Source organism: Ruditapes philippinarum, unplaced genomic scaffold (assembly GCF_026571515.1).
Source record: "Ruditapes philippinarum isolate M1 unplaced genomic scaffold, ASM2657151v2 ctg4146_1_1_1_1, whole genome shotgun sequence".
Lineage (NCBI taxonomy): Eukaryota > Metazoa > Mollusca > Bivalvia > Venerida > Veneridae > Ruditapes > Ruditapes philippinarum.
Window position 1 is genome coordinate 65,735 of NW_026856238.1, and position 13,762 is coordinate 79,496.

Consider the following 13,762-nt stretch of genomic DNA (forward strand, 5'->3'; position numbering starts at 1 on the left):
ATGTATTCATGTTTTATTTATCATTATTTTATTTTTCCTTTTCTTTAAATTTCATTATTTTTATTCATCTATTACTATAAGATTATTATTATAACCGTTTCGTTTTTATTTTTAATTTTTTGTATCATTATATCTTGTGGTTTTTTTTCAACCAGGGTCTGTTTGAAAGTCCCTGCTTAATTCAACGTATAGTTTACAAGTAAAACACCGGTGAGTGAATGACTTATTATATTGTAGTAGAAATACTACTTTATTCAAACCGTTGTACACGACTGCAATAAAATTTGCTCAAATCTGATAAAAATCTCCGAATGTCACTCTCATATTTTATCACTTTCACAACAAATTAAAACTCCATAACGCCGACGAAAAGAGCGGATAATTTGCATAAATTAGCTATCTAATTACGCTTTTCTTCATTTATACTTTTAAATCCAACCAGTGTATTCTTGTTCAAATTAAGAATTTAGCAATACCTAAACAAAAAAGGGTGTTTTTCCCTCGTTTTGAAAAACACACGTGTGATTGTTCGATTTGTACAATATCATCTTTAGGTACGGTAACATGTCCTTACTCAACATGGCTATGAATATTGAGTTATGATTTAGAGCAGTCGTAACGCCTTCCTTGAACAAATGGAATTATTGTATGGATAAAGTGACAAAACTGTGTAAATTTTAAATCAAACTTTAGTTCAGAAAAATGATTTCTTCAATACAAATAAAGCTACTTGCTTATTTAGTGGTGATATGTATGCTCGAAGAAGGTAAATTGTTTCTTTTTTATTGATAATATGTACATACATGTATACTATAAAGTTCAGCATTTTTGGTTTCTATAAAGAGCTAATTTAATTACGAATAATTCCACTTAGGTTTTTAGACATAAAGGGGCTGAAAATACTTTTCCGAGATTTGATTTGGGTCTTTTCTAATAAATTGTGTGAACATTTTTAGCTCATTCACTCATCCTGTTTCCAGAAAAATAATTTTTATTTTGAAAAAATAGTCCAAAATGAAACGCGTTGTGTACAACGCTTTTCTCTAAAATTCAGCTAATAATCGCATATGAAATTGATTTTTAATTTCATACTGAGTACATGTATATTTCTTAATGTTATCCTTTGCATATTTTTCAATTTTATGTGTTTCAAATGTTCAAATTTTATGTTTTTATGCCTTTAAATCGCAGTCGAGTTCTTTTAATCTATGTGCGCCATCCCCCTTGTTTTGTCTGGTTACCTATATATAGAACTGAAATATTATATTCATGTATAAAGCTCGGAACCAGTGTGCAGGCTCCTACGGGGTAAACAATAAATATAGAATTGTTCTTTTAAAAAAGAAACTTTAGCTCTACTGTATTGTTTCACGATTTTTTTTCAAATACCCGGCTAAACAGCGATTCCAAGCATTTTGGAAATGCTATAATACATGTACTTGTAACAACTCTATGTAAATGTTAAGGTATGTTAATTTAACAGTTGATACGGCTGCGCCTGTGTTTACATTCCCGACGGTAAATGTCGACTTGCCTGAAAATCTCATTGTCGGCGGACCAGTAACTACGCTCAGTGCCGACGACGCCGACGGCGATAGAATAGACTACTTTCTGGTCTCTATAAGTCCAAGAGATTCTGGGGAATTATTCAACATTGCTGTAACTGGAGAAATAACAACGAAGGGAGCCTTAGATTACGAAACCGATCAAGAATTTATCTTAGTTGTAAGGTATGAATTATAAGTAAATCTTTTATCTATTCCGTATATCTTTAATACCTTTATACGTTTATTATGTATTTTTAATTATGTGTACTTCATTTTTGTATCATTTTCTTATTCAATGTACGTTTAATTTGTATACATTTACTAAAAACATTATTAATTTCAAATATTTGAAACTTTTAATTTTGCATAAATACATTTTACTTTAATAAGTTATATATGGATTTATCTTGTTTACCGGTACTCAGATTATTGAACATTTTTTCAGAGCGTCTGCGAATGACGAGCAAGCCGAGCAGACTATATATATTCATGTACTTAATGTGAACGAAGCACCAGAATTTGAAGGCAACCTTCTGGGAGCTACAGTCAACAATTACGCCTCTGCCGGTAATTTTCCATATATTTTTTCGACGCATATCAGTTCAAGAAAAAGGGATATCCACAATCTTGTTAAGGGCATATACCTCTAACCAGAACAATGTTAGTTTATCTATAAGGCAAATGAGTGTTTCCTTTGGAAACTGTAACAAGATATCAAAACTAAAATAAAAATAATACCATTTCTGAGGCATAATGAACCTATAACTAAGATATACTTATTAAATTGGGTTGGTCCATATTGAAAGGTCAGTAATACCAGGTTAATATACGTACCTGTAATACCATAATCATTTGTATTGAACTATTTATAGTATTTATTATTATACGAGAAAACTACCCACGCAAGAATTATAAATAAAAGCTGTTCATAAGTGTTAGATATATGATCTGATAGTTACATATCTTTATATGGCAGTCTAAAACAAAATATTGTTTTTCGACAAATTTATGCTCATATTAAATCACTTAGTGCTCATACTAAATCACTTAAAATTAAATCAACATCTTATTTCAAATAAATATTTAGTAGGCATATCCGAACTATATATTTCTACATATATTATTGTTTTTAATCAATATTGGAAATTGTGCCCATAGTATAGACCAATCCACTTTAATGTGGACTTCAACTTTTATAAAATTTAATTTGTTATTTTTAGACAAATCGTTTCATATTATTATCAAAACAAACGAATTAAATGTGGTTGATAAAAAAAGAATCGATCAGGAAACCCCTCGATACCTCCAATCTACAGATTCGCTCTATATATGGAAATCAGTTTTTTCCCCAATAAAATATAAAACTGAAGGCCGCTTTAATATGAATGTAGTAGATTTATCATAATTTGCAATTGAACTATGAAGTTCCTTATACGACAGTTAAAACCATCTCCAATTTGATTAAAATCAGCTCCTAATTAACGCTACATTCTACATGCTGAGCTTTAAATTGTCATATTGGACGAACATGTATTATTTAAATTATTTATGTTATAATATGATACGGTAATAAAATACTGACGTCATGAACATACGATTACGTCTTTTATTTTCCAGGGTCACATGTGGCATATACAACAGCCTTCGACCCGGACAGGACTACCGATATCTTATATGCGGTAACAGGTAACATTCTTTATTCACAATGTAACCTTAAACCGTCTGTATTTCTTAAATGAACTTGTCCAGCTTCAGATTTAGAACTGTTCATTATTAACTTTTGGGGATATTTATATAAAAAATTAAATTAAGTTAAAGCTGCATGTCACCAGATGGCCCAAAAGATTTCAAGAAAACCAACATTGAGAAAAATATACTAAGATTTAGAAAATGGTAAAATATACACAATTCAAGAAAAAAAGTTAAAGGTTATTAATGTTAAATGACTGATTTTGCAGTATTTATCACGTTTCTAACCTAGTAAAGGCTATTTTTCTTCATATTCTGATTTATTTGTTGGTACTTTTCCTAGATTTAAAGTGTCGAATGCAATGTGTAAATTATTTTCTTTGTTCGCCTGACAATATTTTAATTTCAAACATTTAAAAATGTTTCGTGAAAATTAGCATGAATTTGGAGGTATGCTGCTTTAAAAAGATAAATAAAAAAATGATAGAGCCTAGTGAGATTGCAGATAGATATGCTAACTAGCCTGGTACTAACCTGGTGGTGGCAGAGTTAGACTAACCACTTCCGGTTCTACAGGATTTAGAATTGCTTTGATAGGATCTTAAAGAATCTTAACGTAGTTGAAAATTAATGTGTACTATAATTTTTGTATTTCAAAGCGTTTCTCTGCTAAAAGGGACGGATTGTTCTATAAGTAAACAAAGACATATCAATGGAGAAAGGCGCTTTTTTGTCGTATCCCAGCAGACCACACAAAAAACAAGTTACAAAAGTTGTGAAAAAAATGCTATTTATCAAAGTTTAGCTAAGATATTTTAAAGAAGAAGAGGAAAGCAACGTTACAACAAATTAAAACTTCAATTACAAAACAAAAAAACAAAAAAAAAAAAAAAAAAAAAGAAAAAAAACCCACACATTTCAACTCGTATTGACATTTCAGTATTCTGTAACTATTTCATTACAGATAATTTTTTCTTTCCTTTTCTTGTATGAAATCAGTGACATATTAATGTTCAAACCTAGGGGAGACCGGGGCAAGATGATCCACTTTTTAACTTTTTACCTTCTCTCTCTTTATCTATTGGGGAGTTTTTTTTCTTTGTTTCATAATAATATACATCCGTATATTGGCTTTTTGTTTTAAGTAAGCACATTTCGAAATAACTTATTTAGATACGAGAAATAATCAATTTATAAGGCCGGTCGAGTGTATCATCTTGCCCCGTGCTCGGGCAAGATGATACAGCATACGGGGCAAAATGATACAGTAAGATTAATAGCTCTCAAAAATTAGTAATTTCATTAATATAAATAATATTGCCTGCTACATATTAGATATAATCTATTAGTATTTGGACAATTCCTATACAATTTGATAGCTCAAATGAATTTTCAAAACTAAAAACATTAACAACAGTCACACAAATAAAATAATCTCCGTTCATAAAATGAAAAGTTTCAAGCTCATTTTATGCTTGTCAATTTGTCTTGAATACGTCAGAATGACGGTTAGACACTATGCTACGTGTTTAAATATACAAGTCATCATCGGATTCGCAATTCTGACAAATGTATGTCTGCGTTTTATTCAGTCCTGTGCATTCCTGATGAGCCCATTCCCTACAGCCGAAACATCGGATCCATTTTTCGCGTGGGCGAGAAAGTAGGCGCATTCAGTGTTTCGTCTAGCAAAGGTCTATCTGTAACACTACGAGGAGCATATTCGGTCTCTCCAAATACATTGACATAAAAAGGATAGACACCAGACACCTGAAAGCCACTCATGATATTGGTTGGCTTTGCAGCTAAAGGCCATGCTGTTTTGACCTGTCCAGGAATATCGTAAATAGTCATAGTGCTTCCTGGGTGATTGCGCATCCATGCATCTTGAGTTCCATTGACTACCTCTTGAAGGGCCCGAACACCGATCTGTCAAGTGGTTGCAATTTATGGCTGCAATGTGGAGGGAACGATAACATTACAATACCGTTTGACTTTGCGAAGTTTAGTGTCTCAATGCTGATATGAGAATCGTGGTTATCTAATAACAATAACACTTTCTTCTCAAGGGAAGGTTTTGCGTGCGATGCAAAATGTTTGATATAGGTCGTGAAATTCTCTCCCGTCATCCATCCGCTAGGATGAGCAGCTCCTATAGATCCGACCGGCCCGTCTCGAACAAAGTGATCGTGATAGTTCTAACTTGGAAATATAAACATAGGCGGAACTGAGTTTCCCGTTGCGCTCACAGAAGCACACATAGTAACATGTGCCCCTCTCTCGACTTATTGTCAAAAGGAAAATCTAGATAAACCTCTGTCGATTTTACATATTCGTCACCTCTTATCACAATAGGAAATATTTCTGTTAATTCTAAATTTCTGGCCTAGTTAAGGGACATGTATTAATTGTAGTAAATGATCAATGACAGTGTTTTAGATTTGAACCAGATAAGAATGTACAAAAGGTTTTTAATTTTGTCATGCTGACTGCATTCATAGATAGTCATTATTATCCTATTTCAATTATCCGCCATCTTTTTGTACAATTTTTAGTTACATGGTGACAAAAAGAAACTCGACAATGCTAAATGATGGCAACCGTAAATAACATTAAGCAATCCCCTATTTTGAAACCGCTGAAATCCTGCACATGAGCAGTGATGAAATAAAAGACCCGTCAACATTTTTAAATGTTTAATCCTGTAAATCCGGTAAAGCCGGCCGTGCACCGTATGCTTGAACCTTTTCGCCTGTGTATACAAATTATTTTTTTTTGGCCAATTCTCATAATAGAAATTACATGAAGAGTAATAAATTTTTGTCTTTTTGTAACACATGATTAAACTTCCTGGAAATTCATAAATGAATGATTTATTTCTTCAAAAATGAAGTCGCCATCGATAAGTCTTGACAATTACTGAATTAGATAACAACCGCAATAAGGGATATTGTTTTACTATTGTAGCAACATTTCAAAGTTCAATGCTCAAATATTATTATGACTGCATCACCTGGTGTTTTTATTTTCAGGAGGAAATGAAGAGGGAAAATTTGCTATTCATCAGACGACAGGGCAAGTCTCTGTTGCAGCAGGACACAAGATCAACCGGACAGAAGTTATTGCATACGCACTTACCGTAGAAGCAGCCGACAGTGGACAACCGCCAAAAACAGGAACGACAACTCTTATTATTGGCGTTTGTAACAGCTCATACAGAATAGCGACTTCCCTACCGCGAGTTTTAATTATCTTGATTTTCATTTTGTCGTCTGCACTCTAACTCTAAATACTGTATAAGAGATGACGCGAATGATGACATTGATTTTATTTCAGAAAGAACACTTGTAGTTTAATTAGTGCCTTTAGAAGTTGCATTAATATGTTTTCCTTTTCGTTTGTTAGAATTTTATTTCACTTAAGCTCAGTGGCTTTAATATCATACCAATATTTATTAAAAAGGATCGTAGAAAACATATAATTAAGTTATCACACAGCTGTCCTGATCAGGAAGAATAATTTATTAGGATATGGCAGCAGATTTTGTCTTTAAAGAAACTTACATTTAATGATTTTTTTGACAAAAAAATTACACACCAGTTGTAACTAGTAGTAACAAAGTGTAATAAGGTATTTTATCTCTCCTATTTAGTCCTGATTATCGGTTTTACAGCTCTTTATTAAAAGTCTTTAGGCTTTTTAAACTACAGAACAGGAGTTGCACAATCCAATTAAGCCTTTTTAAACTCCTTATTCCAAGTTTTAGATTTTACTTCAGACGGGTCCTCACCCGTGCCAAAACACCTTTGAAAATGTTTTCATTTTATAAAAGATTTTCGACCATGCGACCACATACATGCATCGCAGCTTACACGAAAGGAACAAAGAGTTGTTTGCCCTTTTATTTAAGGTTTAAGTTTCATTTTCTTATTGTTATTGATAAGGAGGCTAATCTTTACAGATATGTCTTGAATTGGATTTTATACAACAATAGTAACCCAAAGAAAGCGAGGCGTCAATTTATGTCCTTTTAATTTGTCTTTGAAATATTAAATTTCTTTGAAAATTTTCAGTTCAAAGATTTTTTCTTCTTTTCATTCTATGTTTATAGCAGAATTATCTTAATTTTGCAAAATATGAACGTTTCAAAAACGTATTATATTTGCACTAAATATTAGAGATATATTTCACATTGATCTAAGCTCATTCAAAACTTAAATAAATTTTATTGTACAGTTTTCAGTCTGCCTTTATTTCTATGTAACTGTAACATATGTCTTTAAACTTGCATTTGTTATATTTTCTCAAGATGGAATACTTATCAGTGTAATAGGCAAGAAGGAACACTTTTAATGAAACACAGTAAACATAATTCAAATCCGAAGGTGTCCATTAATTCAAGCCATTTCACCTTACCCGAATTATAACGAATAACCCTACGTCTTTTAACTCAACAGTGAGTCTTATGACATATTTCTTACATACGTCTTACATACATTGGAAAATTTAGTCGTAGTGAATCTTGTATTGTCCTGTAACTGCGAATCAATCAAATACTTTTTTGATGCAATTTTCACATAAGTTTACATGTGATATTTATTTCACAAATTATTGTTTACAGCCCCAATTGTAGATAAAGGTTTAATCAAAATACTAAATGAAAGAGTGAGCTTGGTTTTTTGTCAGATTGTTAGCAAATTTTAGAGCATTTTCGTCACCAAAGTCACCCTCGGGAATACATTTGTTCCCTGCAACGGCAGCATTTCACTTCGAATGACTATAACATTCCTAAGAAAAGACACACTTTCTATGGTTGATATTTTGCATACGTGAGCATAAGTAATAGATATACCATTGCTGCGTTGACGATTTCTGGGTTTGCGTAAACTATACCATAATCACGTGACCTTTCTTATGCCTTAACCTAACGAGACGAAGTCGAGTGAGGTTGCATAAGAAAGGTCACGTGATTATGGTATAATTTACGCAAACCCAGAAATCGTCAACGCACCAATGGTGTATCTGTTTTAACCTATAGCTCCACCCAGAAACACTTAGTCCTTCGATCTTCAAAACTGAAAATTAAACCATAGTCTGGGTATGGAATAATTTACGTTTATTGGAAATTATACTTGGAAGAATTTTACATTAGAAGCGCTGAAGAGCTATAGGTTAATTGATGATTGCATCAATGAAATTTGTAAAACTGTAATCTGAGTGTGACCTTTAAAACCTTTAATACCGATAAAACTACAATAAAAACATGCTGGTAGGTCAAAGACCGACAGAAAATGTAAACGAATTCTGGTCTAAGATTTAAATTGTATTTGATCGTTCTTGAATAAACTTCACGGTGTGTTAGAACCATCTTAACCTATAGCTCTTCAGCGCATCTTATGTAAAATTCTTCCAAGTATAATTTCCAATAACCGTAGATTATACCATACCCAGACTATTGTATAATTTTCACTTTTGAAGATCGAAGGACTAAGTGTTTCTGGGCGGAGCTATAGGTTAAAACAGATACACCATTGGTGCGTTGACGATTTCTGGGTTTGCGTAAATTATACCATAAGCACGTGACCTTTCTTATGCAACCTCATTCGACTTCGTCTCGTGAGGTTAAAGCATAAGAAAGGTCACGTGATTGTGGTATAATTTATGCAAACCCAGAAATCGTCAACGCAGCAATGGTACATCTATTACTTTTCAACTGTTTCTAATTGTTGCCAATTGTAGTACCGTTTTTCATTTGCACGTACCCACCTCTTAAAAACAATAGCCTTAGTTTTAAAGTATTAACTTCTAATCCCCAACAGTTTCAGTAATTGTATAAATTATCAAGACTTGTCTGAAGATCTTCTGGAAACATAGTGATCCCTCGGAAGCATTAATCACACCAAAATTACAAGATAATTGCAGACTCGGTTCGATTGAGTCTGTACATGAGGGATGATGAATACATGCAACATCCCTCACGCCCCCTAGCACCGGATTGAGAGATAATCAATCACTTAATAGCGCTTGCATCAATGATCCCGACGAACCAGAAAAATATAACAACACTGAAGTGAAGAACGGGGCAATATTTTACTGCTGCCACACAGCACTTGACACATGCTGTTTTGAAGTATAAAAAAGATTGATAAGCGTTACATTAAAGAATAAAATGGTATGCATCCTCAATGACGAATGAACCGCAGATTTGACAAGCTCGTTGTGTTCTTTCAATTCGATTTCTACCATGTCTGCCGGTTTCTATACGTAACGTGTGTGCTTACAAACGAATTCGTGTCAATAAGTGATGTAAGTTTTTCATTTTAATTTTATTAAAGTTATCATACGTAATCAATTATGACGAACTCATCCTTAATGTAAACATATAAATTAATAACAATGTTGTTATCTCTCCGACCTGCTCCATTGATGTATATACCACTTTAAAAGCCGCTGCTTGAATACAACGAGAAAATGAGAACTAATACATTGTCTTGAAAATCCCAGATGTCAGAAAACCCTTTCTGTACAAGTAAAAGTTTAACTTTACTGGCCCAAATTGCTCATGTAACCATTTAAACATTTCTTCATCGATTCGTTATACACGTATCTAATTGTAATGTTATCCATAATCAAGGGATGAAGCCAAAATTATATAATTTGAAAATATCTTGTTATATACCGTGCTTATTCCCCCATAAACTGCTGCATTACTAATGTTTTGTTCAACTCCCAAATTGCAAAAACTCAAATGTAAACTAAAGTTTACCAATTTAAGTCATTGACTTGGTGTACTTTTATTTACATTACTGGTCATCATATATGCATCATTGTTATTAAATAAATGTTATGGAATACGATTCCCCAGAAAAATGTTTCAACAATGAATTTAATATTAAAAAATTTAATGAATGTGTAATGAATGTATTCATTCTCAACAATTTTGTATCGAATGACAATTGTTAAAATGAAATAGAAAACTTTAATTCCTATTATATATTAGAATTAAAGAGAAACAAAGTATAAATTAATTGTTTCATAATTGAATAAATGTTGGAAAGAAATCATAATAAAAGCCATTAATAAAAAGACATAAATCGCAATGCTAGATTTAGGCTAAGAATATTTAAGCAAATTTTTCAGTTACATCGGCAATTTCGTTGATAAACAGCAGGAAATATTAGTGGTTAAATATCAAATTATTAGTTCGTACGTTAATTTAGATCAGCTCTCGTATGCAGCTGGCGAATTGTATTTTTAATTGCAAGCTTTTCACACTTTTATTTCACACCTAATAAAATAGTTATATCAAATATAACTTTCAGCGTTTGGACCTCGTGATTAAAAGAGAAATCATAAATTGAATCCAATCTTATCAATTTAGTCTCATTTTCTTTTCCTGACATCAAAAAGTTCAAATGCACCACGTACCCCATACAGACTCGTTTTATTCAGATTAAAATCAAATGTATATAGTTCCACGTGAAGTCTCGTTTTCTTTTCAAGGTATAAAAATCCTGTGTACTTCATCTAGTGTTCTTTTCATTTTTGAAGAACAAAAATCCGTATCAAATCCTTATTGTATTTAACATAATAAACATCTGACAAAATATCCAAAAATGATGATGTGTAAATTAAGTTGTTATTTGACATTGTTTAGAACTATACTAATTCCATTGAATCGTACCCAGTCAGAAACGCTTTGTCAGACTCGACTAGCACATAGTTCAATATATCTTTGATAGCTGTGTACTCATCCTCCAGTTGAGAACTCAGAAATGATTGTTTCTGTTTCATTTTTGTTCAGTGATTTGACAAAAATAAGCAAATTTAATTAAAAATATATAATCCGGATAATTTCTCCTACATTCCCAATTTACTCAAAACCTATGGTTTTTGAACGAGTAGCCTGGACATTGGATCGATATATAACGTATATAAAACATCGCAAAGCAAAGACAGGTGTCAGAATTGTAGAGAAGGAGAAGTTATAATTATTGTTCATTTATAATTATTGTTTATTTGATATTTATCTAAAAACGAATTTCCGTCCTTTGAAATTTTCGTTGTACAGCTGTTGAAATCAATGAACAGAATTTTGGATTTGAAGAACAGAACAAGTTTTACTTTGTTGTAAGTGAATATATTTGAATTCTTAACAATAACTATAAGTTTCCAAACAGGTATAACAGACCCTGCTACGGAAATGTGATACTTTGATATAACAATTGAAAGATATATTTAAAATAAACACCACTTTGCACTGTTCGGGTTTAGTTAAGTATAAATATGCTGTATAAAATGATAAACAGGTTTGAAACCAGTCTATAACACGCTGTGCTTTTGTTACGGCGATTCTCATTGGTCAAACATAACATTTTTTTTCTGTAAACATTCCATCAATGACAGCAATAGTGCATTATTGCCAAACTTATAAAGACTTTTGCTTGTGTGACTGGATTGTGTCGAAGGCTGCGTTCTGTGAGCGATGACCTTTCTTCTCACTTTTTTACAACACTTATACAAGTTTTGTGTCTTCATATTAGATCAACTCGTATGGATGCAACCAAAATACTCTCTTAAATATTTGATTTTTTAACATCCTCTTGGAAAATTATTTTTTTACAATTCTCATATATTATAACATCATGTTTGTTTGTGTAATCATGCATTGTTCTTAAATAATAAAAGTATTTTCTCTTATTTGATACATTATCATATGGTATTTGTGTGTTAACATGTATAACTTTTAATGATACTGTTCTATATCTAGAAAGAAACTGCTCAATAAGTATTTAGTTTTGCTGCTGGTTAACATCTATCCTTCGCCTTTATCGGGAGGGAGTTTTACTTTCAGTGGGATGGTAAGACTCACTGGGTAAAATATGGTATACAATATCCTGTGAGGTTGCCAGTAGAATTTCTATTACTGCTATGATTGAGAAAATATTTACTTATTACTCATAACAATGTACATTATATTATATATTCTAAGTATCATATTGTATTTTGTGGTACCATGATCACGTGACGTGATAATTGTTTCATATATCTATATGCATGACGATGTACTATGTACAAGTCTAAATAAAACGTATGTTCTGTTTATAAAAACTTCATGATTATCCAAAAGACGACCTTGCAACCATACGGGCAGTGATATAAAAAGTATTACATTGAAACTGTACTTATATTCGAACATTTATGACACAAATTTTAACACTTTATCATTGAAGTAATGTATTGTCAACCTTCTTTTTAGGTTAAATATGAGACAGATATATAAAGTATCTTTAGTGATACTTTTATTTTTGCTGATGTATGATTGCGAAAGTGGTATAAGCCGAGCTAAGATTAGTGAGATGGCAAGATTGATGTGTACCGGACAAGACATCTGCTATGCGAACAACTCTCAGAGTAACACAGTCCTTAATTCAAGTACATGTTGCCATCGTAAGTATTCGTTTTTATTAAAATAGTTTTGTAATTGAGTGGGACTTGTGTGCTTAATGCAGGTGGTAAACGAGTAACTCTTAAAAAATATAAATAGATAGCTTGATTCAGATTTACATAGACCTCAACATTACATGGTCACGTTTGTGCAATAACTGATTAACTGCTATTAAATGTAGAAAGATTTACTCCTTTATTGCACTAAGGTGACAATATAAGGCTTTTCATGTCTTAAAAAATTCGCCCGGACTCTTATCTCAATAACCAAGCTTTGTAAAATAGAGAAGAACAGAATCCCTAAAGAAAGCCCAACACGATAAAAATTGAAAATGTTACAGGCTCGGTTTGATTGACCCTGTTCATGGACGGAACTGGAAAGTGCAAGTCACTGTCCACGTCTCCTATCACCGGCTTAAGCAGAATTCAACATTTAAACACGAAAAATGGTGAAATTTTGAATTTAGAAACATCTGCAGATGTGTTCATACGTTATAAAATTTTTATGGAATTACGTTATTATGGAATTCTCAATGTGACACAGTAGTGCCATTCCATGAAAAGCGGCGTATTGTCCCAAATTAAAAAATGCGTGTGCCCTAAACGAGAAAACAATGGGCGGAACTAAAAGAATAAAATTTTGAAAGGGGTTCCGAGGTTATGAAGCCTGCATATCACAGATAAGACGTCAGAAAACAATTTAAAAAGCAGGCAACATATCTTAAGGGTGATTAGACAGTATTCAAGTAGGAATAATACTGGAACCACCCAAATTGAAAAGGCCAAATAGAAGAAACTAAAATACCACATAACATGTGAACACAACAATCATGTCGTGCTGAACGATCTTCAAGGATCGAAAATATAACATTTTACATTGTAATCCAATGATCGCTACTGTTCATGTCTTACAAAATTCGTCCGCCCCTTCAATAGCTCAATAACCAATGTTTGTAATCCAGGGATCGCTTCAATCCTCTCGTGCGAGGCAAAATTTTAAACGTGACAATCGATCTCGGACATTGTGTCTAATGATCATTTGTCTAAGCCTCTGTTTCAAAAATCAGTTGTGATTAGTC

The 13,762-nt window shown here is 32.4% G+C and overlaps 1 protein-coding gene across 1 annotated transcript; it reads left to right on the forward strand.

Moving 5' to 3' along the window:
- Positions 1-626: 626 nt before the first annotated feature.
- LOC132745905 (protocadherin Fat 2-like) lies at positions 627-7,306 on the forward strand. Its single transcript, XM_060734914.1, has 5 exons — positions 627-766; positions 1,484-1,730; positions 1,993-2,114; positions 3,165-3,233; positions 6,269-7,306. Exons 1-5 carry the CDS (start codon positions 703-705, stop codon positions 6,517-6,519), a joined length of 753 nt encoding a protein of 250 aa, XP_060590897.1. The 5' UTR covers positions 627-702; the 3' UTR covers positions 6,520-7,306.
- The last annotated feature ends 6,456 nt before the right edge of the window (positions 7,307-13,762 follow it).